The 17,860-nt window shown below is 50.4% G+C and overlaps 2 protein-coding genes across 2 annotated transcripts; one reads left to right on the top strand and one right to left on the bottom strand.

Annotated features, from left to right (window-relative positions):
* Nucleotides 1-10,698: 10,698 nt before the first annotated feature.
* LOC122390906 (pyrethroid hydrolase Ces2a-like) lies at nt 10,699-12,584 on the bottom strand. Its single transcript, XM_043384355.1, has one exon. The coding sequence runs from the start codon at nt 12,575-12,577 to the stop codon at nt 10,814-10,816; it is 1,764 nt and encodes a 587-aa protein (XP_043240290.1). The 5' UTR covers nt 12,578-12,584; the 3' UTR covers nt 10,699-10,813.
* A 2,218-nt stretch (nt 12,585-14,802) lies between these two features.
* Nucleotides 14,803-16,518, top strand: LOC122390890 (juvenile hormone esterase-like). Its single transcript, XM_043384319.1, has one exon. It carries the CDS (start codon nt 14,803-14,805, stop codon nt 16,516-16,518), a length of 1,716 nt encoding a protein of 571 aa, XP_043240254.1.
* Nucleotides 16,519-17,860: the final 1,342 nt, after the last annotated feature.

Genomic DNA, 17,860 nt, shown 5'->3' with positions numbered 1-17,860 from the left:
ACTGGTTCTCGATATTAACCTTCGCCCCAGTGGGGGGGGGGGGAGGGGGCATATGTTACCACCCTGTCGCGTTTTTTTGCGTGTGAATAAAAAACCGCGGCGCCCGCTTGGAGTAGCTTTTGGTACATCTATTTTGGACAGTGTGTGAAATTTTTGACCCCAGGTCATGTCAGGTCAGGTCACCAGGTCAAGTTAACTGACCAAGCCTAAAAAAGTTTGCAATCATGTCCAGCCTGCAGTGTTTGTCAGAAAGGTTTTAAACTTGGTAGATTGCATGCGGTTATGGGCGCCTACAATTTGTATATCTCGGATTTTTTATATCCGTGACCTAAGGTCAGGTCAGTGGCGTGACCTTTCCATTACAAGTCAATGGAGAAAGATGAAAATGCCTCTAGATCCGTGTGTACGCATAGGAACAGTTCAAATATTTCAGAATCACAATGATTTGGACCACCCGTGATGACCAAGGTGTCATTTTTGCTGATAGCCTCTAGAAAGGTCATCCGAGGTCATTTAAGGCTACAAACAGATTTTTGCCAATAACTCGCGATTGGAAAGAGATAGAACGCTGGGGATGGTCTCATTGTGTTTGTCTTGTTGAGACACATCGATTGATATGCAACATGACCTTTTCCGGTCAGGTCATGACCTTGACCTGAGGTCAAATTTTCAAGTTGACCTTTCAAGGTCAAATTATAGTTCATTCGACGCGTCTCGGCGAGAGGAACATGATTCTGGCAATAGAAATGTCGTGGCTTTTTGAAGTAGAAAGTTATTGTCGAAAAACACTTTTCGTAAAAACAGCTATTTTTGGAGTTTTTGCCCTCTGGAGGCTAAACCGTTGACCTGAGGTCAATTTTGATAATGACGTTATCAAAAGAATAGTTCAAAAGCTATCGATTGCTTTTTCATTCGTTTTTCTAGCTACCATAGTTCCTGAGATAACGGCATGTTTTCTGAAAAATATAATGACAATTGGCAAATTTTGACCTTTGATGACCTCTGGTGACCCCAATATTGCCCTAAGATGAAAAATGACTGGAATACTTTCAAACGCACGCATTGAGAGCTATCGACTGCTTTTTACCGTGTCTTTCTTGCCCTCTTAGTTTTTGAGTTAGAGGTGGGTGGTAACATATGCCCCCCCCCCCCCCACTAGGGCGAAGTTGGCTGAGACTGCCACTGGTGCGCGGGTTAAAGTCTCAGGTTAACTGGTGACCTCTGAGGCCAGGTAAAGTGACCTAAGGCACGGGCTCAGTTTTCTTGCAACAAAAAAAAAAACCTCAAAGCCGCGATTTTGGCATCATCGTGTTTGCCTTGCTCAGGCACGTCGAATGTTATACTTTTTGTTCGGGTGAGGTCAACTTGTGTTGACCTCGGATCAAGGTCAGGTCACGAAGCTGGTCGAAGGAGGTCATGTTGCATATCATTCGATTCGATAGGCCTTCCCGAGTCCATGAGTGGTTTTCCCGGCGCGCTAGCTCAATTTGAGCGGATATTTACGATATTTACGAAAATATATTGTTTTTAGATATTTACGCTAGATATTTACGAAAAACGTATGACCCAAGTGACGTCATCAATGACGTCACGCAATGTCAACAATGCAAAACCAAAGCCTCGGACCTTGCAAGGAGTGCAAGAAATCACGAATCCGTGTGCTGAGATAGTTTGAGATCGTTTTCGGCGCTAAAATAGCAGTTTTCATTTCCCCCCCCCCCCCCCCCATTGACATAATGGTGAGGTCACGTGACCAACCTGACCTCATGTGGTCTTTAGGAAAACTCCTAGATATTCAAGTTGTGAGACTTTGGATACTACATCCTGTAAGTTTCATCTCCCTGTGAAAGTTCCTCTGGCACTGAGGGCGTTGCGAAGTTGCGACATCCGAAGACCGTGCAGTGCAGAGCTTCACTTATGACGTCATAGGTCAGTGACCTGACCTGACCCGAACACGCGGTTGGTGTCAAAAGATGCGACTTGGATCAAAAGCCAGGTATGCCAAGTTTCAGCTCTCCAGCTCCCACGTGTTCGGCAAAAAAAAAAAAAACTAGGGGGGGGGGGGTCGGCTCTAGCTCCCCCCTCGGCCGGCCAGGGTTAAAGCCAGATTAGTAAGTGCTAGAGAACTTTCGGCCGGCGAGGGTTAAAGCCCGATTGGTAAATGCTAGAGAGCTTTGACTCGTTCACGATGTGGCCTTTGCACCGTGCAGACTTGTTATAAATTTAGCAACGACCATTGTTATTTTTCCAGTGATTTGAGCATACCAGCAGTGCTGCAGTGCTTCTTTATCAAGGGTCTTGTCAGTTGTCTGTCACGCTCTTAACTATGTAACCAACCTTGAATGCTGCGGTAGGATGGGATTTGGTTGGCGGCTGTATGGCCTTGGGCGGCTGTTTGAAATAATGAAAAATGACTTGCTAGCCAGTGCCTATTTTCGGCTGGCTTCTGAGCGACACGAACAGATGCATCATGCAGCAGCTTATTTTTGAGAAGACAGGTTTTGACCAATGACCTGTTGTCTGGTGGAAAACCACACATTTTATCCTCCACTTAGTGAGTGAGACCTGCTGTGGATAGACACAGTGACCGTCCAGTTATGCGTCCAACAAGCAGACAATCGCACTGATTGGTGCTCTTTCTTTAGTCCCAATAAGTCCGTCTGACATGGAACTCACGACTGGATAAATGTGGCCCGCCCCATGACTGGATAGCTTGTTTTATATACCCGGCAGTGTTTTCAAGATCGTGTAGCACTATCGTTTCGGCATGCCATATTTCCGCTTATTATATAAGGACGTAAGACCTAGGTCTCGGCCAAGTACCCGGTTGGCTGAAAAACACCTCATCTGAAAAAGTGTCCTTTTTATATCGATTCGTTGATGCTGTCAGCGATTTATAGGGGTGACAGGATGTGTCAAACATAATCTCGATCAGAACATGCGTGTTGTCAAGGGTCTCCACCGTTACATAGGTAACAGGTACATAGGTGTAGGAACGTTTTCGAAAGTGGGGGGCCAGGCTCCCAGAGGCACAAAACCTCACCTACCCCCAAAATCCATTTTCTCCTCGGATTTCGGCAACTTTATTTTCGCAAGCATGCTCAAATTGGTTAAAAAAACGTGACAAGAAAAAAAAATCGACCAAAATCTCGGGGAGACTCCCGTCCAGAAATTAAATCTCATGGACGCGTCCCCCTGGCCTCCGCAGCCGCGTTGGCACCAGGAGCGGATCCAGGAAAACTTCAAGGGGAGGGTCATGAATCGAAGTAGTGCCCCTACCTATACCCAAAATTAAAACCTCAACTAATTTCAGCCACTTAATTTTGGTGGTGCCCTATTTTCATTTTTATTTATTTGTTTTTGCCCTGGCAGGCCTGTGGTGCCACTGGCGGGCCTGTGGTGCCCCTGCTAGGCCGCAGGTGCCCCTGGCAGGTTTGTGGTGCCCCTGGAAGGACTGTGGTGCTCCTTACGAGCCTGAAGTGCCAGCGACAGGCCCATGGTGCCTCTGCGAGGCCGGCGGTGCCCCTGCGAGGCCGTGGTGCCCCTGCTAGGCCGCTGGTGCCCCTGGGCCCTGACAGGACTGTGGTGCTCCTGACAACCCTGAAGTGTCCCCGACAGGCACGTGATGCCCCTGACAGTCCCAAGGTGCCCCTGCGAGGCCAGTGGGTGCCCCTGGCAAGCCTGCGGTGCCCCTGGCAGGTCTGTGGTGTCCCTGGCAGACCTGTGGTGCCCCTGCTAGGCTTCCGGTGCCCCTGACAGGCCTGTGGTGCTCCTGAAAGGACTGTGGTGCCCCTGGGCCCTGACAAGCCTGAGGTGCCTCTGACAGGTCCGTGGTGCCCTTGACAGGCCCAAGGTGCCCCTGCGAGGTCGGTGGTGCCCCTGGAAGGCCTTTGGTGCCCCTGGAAGACCTGTGGTGCCCCTGACAGGTATGTGGTGCCCCTGGCAGACCAGTGGTGCTCTTGCTAGGCCGATGGTCCTGACAGGCCGGTGGTGCCCCTGTCAGGTCTGTAGTGCCCCTGATAGGTCGGTGGTGCCCCTGGTAGGCCTGTGGTGCCCCCGGGCCCAAGGGGGCATGACCCATGTGACCCCACCTTGGATCCGCCACTGGTTGGCACCCATACAAATTCCAGAAGCATCCAAAAACATTTTTATTACGAGCGAGCGTGAAACGTGAGAAGTGAAAAGTCAGCAAAAGGTGTGTGTGTGTGTGGGGGGGGGGGGGGGCAGTTGACATTGCTGGCCCCCATTCGAAAGTGGGGGACCATTGCCCCCTGCCCCCCTGTTCCTACGCCTATGCCAGTCACCGATCAACTAATGCAAGGCCGCCTAACATAAATTGTTAGTTTACGCCGTTTACGCATTCTGCTGCACCAGTATTGTCTCTCTTTGCAGCGCGCACTGCCCCTAAGCTGCCACTTATTGCTTCTGACAAAGTTACCTTTCATTGGGTGGAGGAAAATTGCACTCAGTAACGATGGAGCACAAATGGAAATCTTCATGGAAGGGCAGGCCGGAGAACCGTCAAGTTTGTTCTTCGGGGTGATACCTACAAACAGTGGCGGATCCTGGGGGGGGTCCACGGGGTCATGACCCCCCCCAAAAGGTCTGAGAGGGTCATTTGACCCCCCCCAAAAGCCGAAGACCTAAATGCGCTATAGACGCCGTCTTGCATGCTCAAAATCACATGTCAAACACTTCTGAGCTAATACCTTTGTTTTTCTGGATCGTGTTGCGTGAAAAGGCGTATTGAAGGCCAGAATCTTACTCATTTTTGTCTCAACCGTGCGAGCACCAGGGGATGATCCAGGAAAACTCCAAGGGGATGGTCATGAATTTAATTCGTGGTGCCCCTACCTATACGCAAAATTAAAAACTCAACGGATTTCGGCCACTTAATTTTGGTGATGTCCTATTTCCATTTTTTTATTTTGTTTGTTTTATTTTTAGTGCCCCTGGGCCCTGGCAGGTCAAAATCACGTCGGAGGCGAAAGAAATTCACGGGAATCCCAAAAATCACGTCAGGACATTCAGGGCACTCTGACCAGCCTGACAGCTAGGGCCCTTCTTACTTCCTGGGGCCTCCAGTGAATAACCGCTAGTGTCTGTGTCGGCCCCTCTGACTCCTCAGTAGGTAGGAGGCCCTCTGTAGAGGAGACCCTCTGTGGAAAGGAGACCGCCTGAATGCAGAAGGCCCTCTGAAGAGAGGAGACCCGCTGTAGAGAGAAGGCCCTCTGAAGAAAGGAGGCTCTCTGTAGAGAAGAGGCCCTCTGAAGAGAGGAAGCCCTTTGCAGAGATGAGGTCCTCTGGCTCTTTGAAGAGAGGAGGTCCTCTGTAAAGGAGGCCCTCTGAAAGGGAGAGACCCTCAGTAGAGAGGAAGCCCTCTGTAGAGAGGAAGCCTTCTGTAGTTAAGAGGCCCTGTGAAAAGAGGAGGCCCGCAGTAGAGATCGGTGGTCCTCTGTAGAGAGGAGACCCCCTCTGTGTTTTGACAAATGTTTTTGCAAATTTTTCGCGGCGCTTCGCGCCGCCGATTCATGTACATACGTACAGGTCAATATGAAATCGTGACTGTAATTACATAAACCAACCGTGTCAAATTGAATCAGAATTCATATGTGTACTGTGAAGAAACTCCGGCTTGTACTGCCATGCTAAAAGGGTGGTAAAATTTGTGTTTTGGAGCGGAGCTGTGTTTTGACACATTCTTTTGCAAATGTTCTCGGCGCTTCGCGCCGCCGATTTATACACCAATCAATAAGAGAGATCGTGACTGTAATAACACCAACCGTGTCAAATTGAATCGGAATTCATATGTGCACTGTGAAGGAACTCCGGCTTGTACTAGCATGCTAAAAGGGTTGTAATATTTGTGTTTTAGAGCTGTGTTTTGACAACTTTTTTCAAATTTTTGCGGCGCTTCGCGCCGCCGATTCATACACAGGTCAATAAGAGAGATCGTGACTGTATGCTACTAATGCATTGGGCATTAGACTAATGCATAAGTGAGGTAACTATGTCTACTACTTCTGGGTTTTTAAGTCGGTCGATCCGCCCCCCCCCCCCCCAGTAAAAAAATCCGTGGCGACGCTCCTCTATAGGTGGGTTTCACTAACTAAAACTACTGAGCCGAGTGACTTACGATAAAACTTCAACTCAGAAACGACGAAGATCAAATGTCATTTGATCTCGACATACTCGCTCCCTACCCCCCCCCCCCCGGTCGTCAGAATTCATTCATCAGACCTGGCATGTCGGCCGACTGGTGACCCCCCCCAAAACGTTCCCCTAGATCCGCCCTTGCCTACAAATACATACATTAAAAAGTTCGGCAAAAAGTGGGGGGGGGGCAGTTAACATTACTGGCCCCCCCCACTATGAAAAGTGGGGGGGGGGCACTGGCCCCCCGTCCCCCCCTGTTCCTACACCTATGAACAGGTATGATTTACACCAACCGAATTTTGATGCCATAAGTGAACCACTGCACGGTCCTAAAACGTCGTTACTTCGCACCGCCCTCAGTGCCAGAGGAAATTTCACAGGGGGTGAAACTCACAGGACCCAGCTCCCTCCAGAGCCCAGAGGTTTCACAACTTGTAGGTATATCTCGGATTTTTTCTGAGGGTCACATGAGGTCAGGTCAGTCACGTGACATAACCACGTCAACAGGAGAAATACGGACTGTTATTTGGCGCCAGAAATGATCTGAAACTACCACAAGCACATGGAATCGTGATTCCATGCACTCCTGGCGAAGTGCGATGTTTCACTTTTGCATCGTCGGCCTTGCGGGACGTCACTTATGACGTCCCGTCAAGTCCTTATTGACGTCATTTAGGACGTCACTAAGGTCAAAGGATTTTTTTCGGCAATATTGTCCGATCAGATTGAGCTGGTGAGTCGGGAAAGCCACGAATGGATTCGGAAGACGTGGCGAATCGAATAATATGTTATATGAACTCCTGGCTCCTACGACTACTTTCGTGATCAGAAGAAAAACTGATGACCTTATGTCATGTCATTAAGACGTCACTAAGCCTTATGTCATGTCATTTAGACGTCACAAACCGCGCCCCACTGGGGGGGGGGGGGCTATTCATAGCCCCCCTCCCGTTTTTCTGCAATAACTTCCAAACCACTTGACGTATCGACGCCAAACTTTCAGTACCTTCGGCTGCATCAATTTAACACCATGTGTCGAAATTTGAACTTTGTAGCTACCATAGGTCGGCTGGAAATGGCGTCAGAGTGACGTCATGTTCGGCCGATTTCGACGCAAAACATTGAACCTCGGCAATCGCTCCCAAGAGCTCAGTTTTTAAGCTAGGTCCAATTTCTTTGCATGAAAGGACTAAGAATTGACTGCGCCATCGAACTGCTATCTCGGATTTTCAAAATTTTGAAAATTTTATATAATAATATTTAAAATTTATATTTTTTATATTTTTTTCAAAAAGTTTTTGATTTCGAAAAACCGGAATATATGTGACAGAACGCATGCTTATGACTAAGTCTAGCAAGTTTTAGCTAAATATCTTCAAAAAATGGCCAAGTTATACGGATTATTGCAAAAAATTCACAATTATTAATTTTTCAAATCAATTTTCAGTACGTATTTGACATCGTACACCAATATAAATAGCACCATCGTGTTCCTGAGCTCAAACTGCATCCAATATACACCTTTTTTGTTGAAAAATTTTAAGTTCAAAGTTTGACCTTTTTTGACCTGAAAGTGACCGACCTAAGCCAAATTCGACTCAAAATGACCTCAAATGACACAGACGACATCAAATTCGAAATCTTTGGCCTAAATGGACCATAAAACATGTGTCACGTGACCGACGCATGATATAATATTTCCGTGACCTGTGATGACCTGACCCTGACCTGAAAATCAAAGTACAAGTCTGGTACCCTCAAAGTATCTAGAGCATCCGTTCACGAGTGTGTAAACCAAAAATGAGCCTGATCTGACTTGTAAGACGGCGGCCAGAGCCCAAAATGTGAACAAGCCAAAATGCTAATAGTTTTTACTTTGACCTGACCTGTGACGTCATCGGTGACCTCGAGGTCAATAAAATTAGGTTTCGCTCAACAGTTTTTCCGGGGCTATCAGACGCCGTTTGAATTTTGACGATCGGCCCAGTGGTTTCGGAGTTAGGATGGGGGGGGGGGGCTATGGAGAGCCCCCCCCCCCCCAGTAGGGCGTGTTATACGCAGACCCCAATGGGGCGCGGGTTAAGGTCATATGAGTTTTTTGTCGATGACTCCCGATCAAGTTGAGCTAGTGAGTCGGGAAAACAACCAATGGACTGGGAAGACCTGCCGAATCGAATGATAAGCGATATGGCCTTATTCGATTTCCTTTGTGACCTGAGTGGCTCTGACCTGACGTTTACCCGAGGTCACCACCTTCAAGCTGACCTCACCCAAACAAAAGTACATCATTTGACGTGCCTGAGAATATAGAACATGACGGTGCTAAAATTGCGGTCCTACGCTGGTCCTGCGACCATTTCTGGCGAAGTTATTTACCAAAAACCGAACTCGTATCTTGAGGCACGTGACCTGATCTCAGAGATCCCCAATTGGCCTGAGATCTTAAAATCGGGTACCAGTCTCTGCGCCTCGGGACGGTGCATACGCTCGTTTTTCTAGAGGATCTAACTCAGTTAAGGGGTGAAACGGCGAGGGGTCGTACCCGCCCCACCCCCTTGGCCAGGGCGTATGTAGAAAACCAATAGGTCCGGCGAGGGATCGATATTAACTAGGAACCAGTAAAACGCCTTTTGGGCGAAGAACGAGCGAGCGAGATAGTGAGCCCTGCACGTGCGCAAGGGCGAGAGGGTACTTCCAACGGGCTTGTGCAAAGCACCCTTCTAACCGGTCGCTAGCGGTGTGCCAAATTTGAACGCAATCGGCCCAGCCGTTCCTGAGATCTGGAAGCGGCATTCTGCACGTGCGCACGTGCAAGCGGGGTCCAAACTGACTTTTGCACGGCACCCTACTAACTGGTCCCCAACCGTGTACCAAATTTGAGCGCAATCGGCCCAGCCGTTCTCGAGATCTGGGAGCGCCCCCTGCACGTTCGCACGTGCTGTAGCACTCCAGCCTTAACCCGGCAGGCGGTGGGCCTACCAGCCACCTTCCGCGCGGTGGGGGGGGGGCACTTTTTTGCCCCCCCCGTATCTCCGAAACTACTGGACGGATCCGGAAAATTCAAACGGCGTTCGATAGCCCTGTCAAATTTGTCGGAGGAAACCAAATTTCATTGACCTCGGGGTCACCGATGACGTCACAGGTCAGGTCAAAGATAAAATGTTTCACCGTTCACGGGGCTTCTAGGGAAAGCGCTATAACACCGAGTAAAACGCATTTTGTCGAAAATCAGCGATAAGGCGTCAGTTGTCTAGTACATATGTTGCTATTAGAGGTCACTGGTCATACCAGGTCAGGTCACAGGTCAGGTCACCAAAGGTCACCAAGGGTCACCACATGAGCCCAACTTTACTAAGGTTATGCGATGCATGTTTTATGGGCAGTTTTTCATTTCCAACTCAATGGTGTTGGTTATAAGACCACCAGGTACGGTTTAGGTCACTTTCTGGTGGAGGTCAGGTCAAGGTCAGGTCAAAAAAGGTCAAATTTCAAAGTTGATATTTTTGCATAAAATGGGTATCGATTCGATGCAGCTCGTCACGGGGGGTCTAATGGTGGTCTTTGTTTTGCGCTACGAGGTCTAGAATTGCTAAAAATTGAGTTTGAAAATTTGACGTCATCAATTTTGAACAGTTTTTTCGCTATAACTTGGCCAAAAAAAGAGGTATCGATCTCAAATTTGGTATGTAGATAGAAGGCGGTAGGGGCTATCACATATGTTCCGTTTTTTTCGAAATTCAAAAAACTTTTTGGATTTTTTGGCTATTATATTCAAAAAATCTATTTTTTGATTTTTGGGGGTCAAAATCCAAAAAAATCGAAAAACCGAAATAGCAGTTTTGTAGCCCTTTTAATTTCACACCTTTTATGTCTGACACATTTTTCTGTATCTCTAAAGCTGTAGGCCTGACAGCTCTTCCCGCGAAACCTTTTTTTGGGTCGAAAATGGCAAAAATGACGTCACTCTGACGTCATTAGCGGCCAACCTATCATAGCCTTTGGAAAAATTTTTGGTCACCATGTGCGCTAGCTGCTCCCGGGAGGGTACTGAAAGTTTGGTGACGATCGGCGCAGCGGTTCTCGAGATATATCGAAAAAACTAAAGGGGGGCAAAAAAATGCCCCCCCCACCGCCTGGAAGGTCTCCATGCAGATGAATAATCTGATGGAGACCTAACTGTGTACCGAGTTTCAATTCAATCGGCCCAACCGTTGTGCCGTTATTGAGGTTGCAATTTTGGGGGTTCTTAAAAAATGTCCAACTTTACCACGCGCCACGTGCGGTGGTTGGCAAGAACGCATGGTGGCCATCACACCACAGAACTTTTACGTGCAAGTGACATTCAGTAAAGAAGACCGCTTGTCAATCGGATGTCCCGTTCCTAAGATATTAGCTTTTGAAGAGCGTCCCCACGGCCGGCCGGCCGGCCGGCCGCTCATACTCAGGATTTTCTCTTAATTCAGTATGAACTCGCTCGCTCGCTCGTAAAAAGCATCACTAAGTAATAAGTTATGTCATTTGTATTCAACGTTACACTCAAATTTCACGAAAATATCTATTTGCAATTTGCATGATATCGCGATAACTGCCAAGGGATAAACCAGGCTGCATTTACAGTGCTCTTTCTACGTGTCTGGCCACCGTCTTCTCAGCGCTCTTAAAAGCAGGGTCTCCTGTCCAACAGATGCCTATATTGCTCGTTGATGCGCACCGTTTTCCAGAAGTTGACCCGTTCCCCAAACAGTTTTGCCCCTATCTCCGGCTGCGAATTGAGCCTCATGTGTAGCTGGGTGCGCTCCGTGAAGATAGGCCACTCGGGCATTGGCAACACATCCGAGCTGGGCCTACCCGTGCGTGCAAAGTTGGCCCACAGGTTGACCATAAAGCGGACCACGAAGTAGGCCCGAGTGCCGGGCTGCTGGAACTCCCTTATGTCTCCAGTGAACAGATACAGAATGTCCTCATTGTGACCGACTCCCAGCTCGGTGATTGGGAACGGTAGATTGGCGGGCGCAGGCATAGTCCTGGAAAGTGTCGGCCGCCCGGGACCCCGGTGGTCGAACACGTATTTGTAGACGGGCGCATGGACCGAGGCGAGGCGGATCTCCTCCGTAACCTCGTTTACGATCAGTCGATCGGAGAGAAGACGTGCGAGGGCTCCCACCGTGACCCTACGGTCTCCGATGAAGAAGTCGAGAACCCTGATTGTCTCCTCGATCGGGTTTGCGCCACAGTCAAGGATCCTGAACAGGGACTCGCCGGTCAGTTGGAGGAACCTGCTCCATGCGACTAGATTTTTCTGCGCTATTGCTTCGACAAACTCCTCGTCAGGTAGCCCAAAGGGAAGAAACGTGGCAGCCTCCAGTTCGGTCATACCGGAAATCCATGGAACTACGGTGAAGCTGCCTCTTAATAAAAGAACCCGTGCGTCTTCCGGCAGAAGAGGTAAGAATCTCTCTTGATCGACACGAGGGATGAATCCAATGGTGTCATGTTCGCCGGTAGCCTTCCAGGCCTCTAGAAGAACCGCAGCTGGAGTCCGTTTAACGCAGTCCACCATTGCGTCGCTGTAGGGCTGAAGACATCCCAACTGCGTGGCTAGTTTGTCGGCCAATCCCCTGCGCTTACCACTGGCCGCAAACAAGGAGAACGACACGCCCGACTGACTGATGGCGCGGTGGAACAGGCCCTTCCCTAGGGGGCTCAGTACCAGGAGCGAGACGCTCGCCCCTCCCGCCGAGTGGCCGAATATGGTGACCAGTCCCGGATTTCCTCCGAACGCGGCGATGTTGTCCTGCACCCACTGCAGCAGCAGCACCTGGTCCAGCAGGCCGTAGTTTCCAGGAGCTGCCGCGTCATGTGTCGTGAAGAATCCGAACGGTCCGAGCCTGTAGTTGAACGTCACAAGCACCACCGGCTCGTCCATGAAGTAGTGCGGTCCATAGTCGTCGCTATCGCCAGATCCAACGTAGAATCCGCCTCCGTGAATGTAGACCATCACCGGCAGTCCGGTCAGCGAGCTGTCCTGTCCCGGCAGCTGGCGGGTGTAAACGTTCACGAATAGACAGTCCTCGTCACCGATGCGGGTGATGTTGTTGTTGTTGTTGAGGTTGTTGTTGCTGCTGCTGCTCCTGCTGCTGCTGTTAGATGCCTGGAATTGAGAGCACTTGTTGCCATGTTCTAAAGCGCCTACTATGCCCCGCCAGCCTGGGTGGCGAAGTGGCGGCTCGAAACGCAGAGGGCCCACGGGCGGCTGTGCATACCGGATTCCCTTGAAGCTGAAGAAGAGACTTCCGTCGGCGCTCCTGTCGGTCACACCGCTCACCGTCCCCTCTAGAGTGGTCACCAGCGGCCGATAGGGCGGGCTCAGCTGCGCAGAGGCCGAAGCCGCCAACAACAGTGTCAATAGCGTGGCCGCCATCCTGTAACTGGCCGTTGGCTGGGACGAGCGGCGCTGTCAGCTCCGCTCTACCCCAGCAACAACAGGTTTCTTGGACTTTTAAACACGACAAATGTTTCAGCTGTTTTATGGCAATATCGTGCCGCGAGGATAATTTATATGCTTGTTATCTCATTCCTCCAAGTTTCTTGTGCTCGCAGTCATTGCTGTCCAGGGCCCTCCATCCCTTTATATCACTGCGCTGCCTGTCTGTGGGAACGCCCTAGGCTCCACGGCCATTTGTCACGACACCAGCCGTTTGCAAGGTTAATCTCGTGCATGTAAATGTTTTCTTTTTCCAGTTTGATTTTCCTTAAATTTCACTAACAATGACTCCGGAGTTAGATGAGACCGCCGGTGATCTCCACAGTCTACATTTCAGGTGCCCACTGTCCAAGTCAATCATCGTTATTTCAGCTGAGTCTTCGTGGCGCCCTGCAATCTACGAAGGTAAAATTCGACAACCCCTTCTATTGCGTTCAAAACGGCATATAAATCACCGCCATTGGTATCCTTATCAATATCAACAGTCGAACGGTTATTTGTGATGCATTGAATGCCTACATCAGCTTCATAGTTGAAATAATGACGAACTATGAACATCAATGAAGTACGCATCACATTACAATCTGAAATAATGCGGACACAGGCTTGAAAAGGCCCATGATGAGTGAAAACATTTGGGCTGTTGTCTAAAACTTGAGCTCGAGTGTTGTCTAACTGTTGTCGGAGATCGGCCTGAACACGTGGTGCGTATTTATGGAAGGCTGACAATTTTCCCGACAACAGTAGGCGGAGAGTGCAAAGGCGCAATAAACTGAGAGAAAGTTGGAAAGGGAACATAGGTAGGTAGGTACTCTTAACCCTCGCCGGCCGAGGGGGGGGGGGGCGGGTGCCGCCCCCATAGGGTTTTTTCGCGATAGCTCCGAACACGCTGGCGATAGAGAGCTGAAACTTGGCATACCTGACCTTTGATCCAAGCCGGATCTTTTGACACCAACCGCATTTTTGGGTCAGGTCAGGTCACTGACCTATGACGTCATAAGTGAACCTCTGCACGATCTTCAGATGTCGCAACTTCGCAACGCCCTCACTGCCAGGGGAGATGTCACAGGGAAATGAAACTTGCAGGATCTAGTATCCATTATGAGTCCCACAACTTGTATATCTCGGATTTTTCCTAAAGGTCATATGAGGTCAGGTCATTTTCGTGACCTCACCATTATAAGTCAATGGGGAAAAATGAAAACTGCTATTCTGGCGCCGGGAACGATCTCCAACTATCTCAAGCACACAGAATCGTGATTTGATGCACTCCTTGCAAGGTTAGATGCGTCACTTTTGCAATGTTGACCTTTCGTGACGTCATTTATGACGTCATCAAGGTCATATTAGTTTTTCGTCAATAAGTCTTGATCAAATTGAGCTAGCGAGTCGGGAAAGCCACCAATGGACTCAGAAAGGCCTGCCGAATCGAATGATATGCGACATGACCTCTTTCGACCAACTTCGTGACCTGGGGGTGCTGACCTGACCTTGACCTGAGGTCAACACCCCAAGTTGACCTGACCCGGACAAAAAGTATATCATTCGACGCGCCTGAGCGAGGCGAACACGATGCTGCCAAAATCGGCACTCTGCGGCCGTTTTTTGCGAAGTTATTCACCAAAAACTGAACCGTACCTTGGGGCACTTGACCTGACCTCAGAGGTCGCCGGTTGACCTAGGACCTTAAAATCGGGTACCAATCTCTGCGTCTTGTAACGGCACACACGCTCGTTTTTTTCCGCGACGCGCTAGCTCCACCAGGGGCGAAACGGCGAGGGGGGGGGTCGTACCCGCTCCCCCCCCTCGGCCGGCGCGTATGTAGAAAACCAATAGGTCCGGCGAGGGTTAATGTGACTGATAACCCCCATAGGTTACTGATATGCTGCATATAATGGCCTCACCTTACCACGCAGCTCCGCCGGACCAACTGCCTAAGACCCTATCCCTATTCCCAGGCCCGTCCTCTTCCCCACACAGAAGGTGAGCTATTCGGGACGACTTTCTCCAGTAACGCAGATGTAAGAATGTCAGCAACTGCCTTTTCTCAGGGTCATGGATAAGAACTGAAAAAAACGCCGCTGATACTCGTGAAACCGGTTGTTGCCTGTGTCGAGCAGGATGCAGACGGCCGCCCGCCCCCGCCAAAGATCAGTCGCAGGATGGCGGCCGCGCTGCTGACACTGTTCCTGGCGGCTGCGGCCGCTGCCTACCTGAGCCCGCCCTATCGGCCGCTGGTGACCACTCTGGAGGGGACGGTGAGCGGTGCGACCGACAGGAGCGCTGACGGAAGTCTCTTCTTCAGCTTCAAGGGAATCCGGTACGCACAGCCACCTGTGGGCCCTCTGCGCTTCGAGCCGCCACTTCGCCACCCAGGCTGGAGGGGCATCGTCGACGCTTTAGAACATGGCAACAACTGTGCCCAGTTTCAGGCGTTCAACAACAACACCCGCCTTGGTGTCGAGGACTGCCTGTTCGTGAATGTTTACACCCGCCAGCTGCCGGGACGGGAGAACACACTGACCGGGCTTCCGGTGATGGTCTCTATTCACGGAGGCGGATTCTTCTTCGGCTCTGGCGACAGTGACATTTATGGTCCGCACTACTTCATGGACGAGCCGGTGGTCCTGGTGACGTTCAACTACAGGCTCGGACCGTTCGGATTCTTCACAACACATGACGCGGCAGCTCCTGGCAACTACGGCATGCTGGACCAGGTGCTGCTGCTGCAGTGGGTGCAGGACAACATCGCCGCGTTCGGTGGCGATCCCAAACTGGTCACCATATTCGGCCAGTCAGCAGGCGGGTCGAGTGTCTCGCTCCTGGTGCTCAGTCCCCTTGGAAAGGGATTGTTTCAACACGCCATCAGTCAGTCTGGTGTATCGTTTTCCACATTTGCCGCCAGTGGCAAGCGAAGAGGACTGGCCGTCAAGTTGGCCACGCAGTTGGGATGTCTTCAATCCAGGAGTGACGCACTGGTGGACTGTGTCAAACGGACTCCAACTCAGGTTCTTCAGGACGCATGGGAAGCCATCGGAGAAAATGACAACATCGGCTTTCGCCCCCGTACCGATAGAGAGAGGAACCTCCCATTCTTACCTGATGATGCCAGGGTGCTGTTGGCCACAGGTAACTTCAACTTAGTTCCTTGGATTTCCGGCATGACTAGTCTGGAGGGCGCTTCGTTTCTTCCACGCCGTCTCCCGACCGAAGATTTCGTTAATGAAATCATTGACAAAAATCTGGCCGTTTGGAGTAGCTTTCTCGAATTGATCGGCGAGTCCCGATTCAGGATCCTAGATTGTGGAGCTGATCCAATCGAGGAAACAATCAAGGTCATTAACTTCTTTGTCGGAAGCGGCAGAGTTACGATAAAGGCCCTTGCTGATATCCTATCCGATCGACTCTTCGTAAACGAGATATCAGAAGAGATTCGCCTGGCCTCGGCGCATGCTCCTGTGTACAAGTACGTGCTGGACCACATGGGTCCCGGACGGCTGACGCTTGGCGACAACCCTCCGAAGCCTGACAACCTGCCGTACCCAGTCACAGAGCTGGGCGTCAGCCATGGTGCGGATACTCTCTACCTGTTCACTAGAGCCAACCGGGACCGAGAGCAGCCCGGCACTTCGGCCTACTTCATGGTCCGCTTTATGGTCAACCTGTGGACCAACTTTGCGCGCACGGGTCGGCCCAGCTCGGATGTGCTGCCAACGCCAGACTGGCCCATCTTCAACGAAAAGTATCAGCGTCACATAAGACTCAACTCGCAGCCGGCGCTGGGGGAGAGATTGTTTGGAGAACGGGTAAACTTCTGGCAAACGGTGCGCATCAACGAGCAATGGAGACACCTACTAGACAGGAGCCCGTGCTCCTGAGACCCGAGTCTTGCGCCGTGGTCGGTTCAACACGATGGGTGCGAGAGAGGAATGCAACAGAAGGAGGACAACTAGGTACTATCCGGCAACCTTCACCTCGAGTGGCTATGCTCTTTTTATTGTACAGATGAGTAGTAGGTAATTGTATCTTCGAGCTCTTCCTAACTATATGACCAATACACAACGTCGTGTTTCTCGCATGTGTAGGGGGGGGGGTCGGATGGACCCCATGGTTATTCGCGAATAACTCGCGCAAAAAGCGGCCGATCGCGACGAAACCTTCAGTAACCTCGAGTTGATCAATTTTACACCTACTCTGAAAATTTCATGACCCTGACCCAAGTGACCTTTGACCTGTGACCTATTTCTCGAGGCCATGTTTGGCCGGAATCGCCATTCGGCGTATGTCGGCTCGCATTAGCCGCGCGTTTGCAAGCTTCTCGTGGTTTCAAACGTTCAAACATGTGATTTGATGTTGCTCCCATGCATTTGGGTGGATGTCAAGGTCACCTGAAGGTCAGGTCAGGTCATTGACCTTTGGTGACCTCGGCTCACTTTTTCGTGCTTTACATGTTTCTAGGCTAGTTTTTTTTTCAGCTGAATTCGAATTTAGAAACTGTTTGAACATTTACGAAGTAATTTTGGTGCCTTCGTAGCATGTTACGAAGCTGTCAGAGGCGGTTGACACGTACTACGAATACCGGTCACGACCCCTACTGGTTGACCTGACCTGACCTGACCTGACCTGACCCGACCTGGTCCAAATGCTTAAAGACATCATCTGTGATCAAAACTTGCACGATATTCGTGATCAGCACCCCGAAAACCCCTTGTACAGCCACAGCTTACGACTTTCTAACAGGTCCCGATTTTCCCGACTTTTGGGTCATTGACCTGACCTGACTTAGGGCCCTTTCAATCCAGTCAGTCAAGGGCCCTTTTGACATGGGACCCCCCCCCCTGGAAGAAATCCTAGATACGCCACTGGATAAGAGGGACACTTTCATTTCATAGGTGGCACTTCGTTTTTTTTTTCTTTTCTCGCATGTAGATACAGCTTTTAGGATTTACTGAGTGGAAAAGGTTACCCCAGCCGCGCCGGAGTAAGCTGAAATACCCCGGCCACGGCCGGGGTGACCGTGGTAGGTTCTCAACACATGGTAAGCACGATTTGATAAGCTGGTGTATCCAGGGATGCGGAGCCGTGGAAATTTCAAACGGCTCCGGCTCCGTCTCCGGCTCCGGAGAAAAAATCGGCTCCGGCTCCGGCTCCGGCTCCGGATGAAATGTCAAGGCGGCTCCGGCTCCGGCTCCGGCTCCGAGTAAAATGGTCCGGCTCCGG

Source organism: Amphibalanus amphitrite, unplaced genomic scaffold (genome assembly GCF_019059575.1).
Source record: "Amphibalanus amphitrite isolate SeventyFive unplaced genomic scaffold, NRLGWU_Aamphi_draft 000414F_arrow, whole genome shotgun sequence".
Classification (NCBI taxonomy): domain Eukaryota; kingdom Metazoa; phylum Arthropoda; class Thecostraca; order Balanomorpha; family Balanidae; genus Amphibalanus; species Amphibalanus amphitrite.
Note: the sequence above shows the minus strand (reverse complement) of the source record. Positions and strands in the feature narration are given on the sequence as shown.

Excerpts from the sequence above, each read along its gene's own strand:
- LOC122390906 (XM_043384355.1), bottom strand. The coding sequence starts at position 12,577 with ATGGCGGCCACGCTATTGACACTGTTGTTGGCGGCTTCGGCCTCTGCG.
- LOC122390890 (XM_043384319.1), top strand. The coding sequence starts at position 14,803 with ATGGCGGCCGCGCTGCTGACACTGTTCCTGGCGGCTGCGGCCGCTGCC.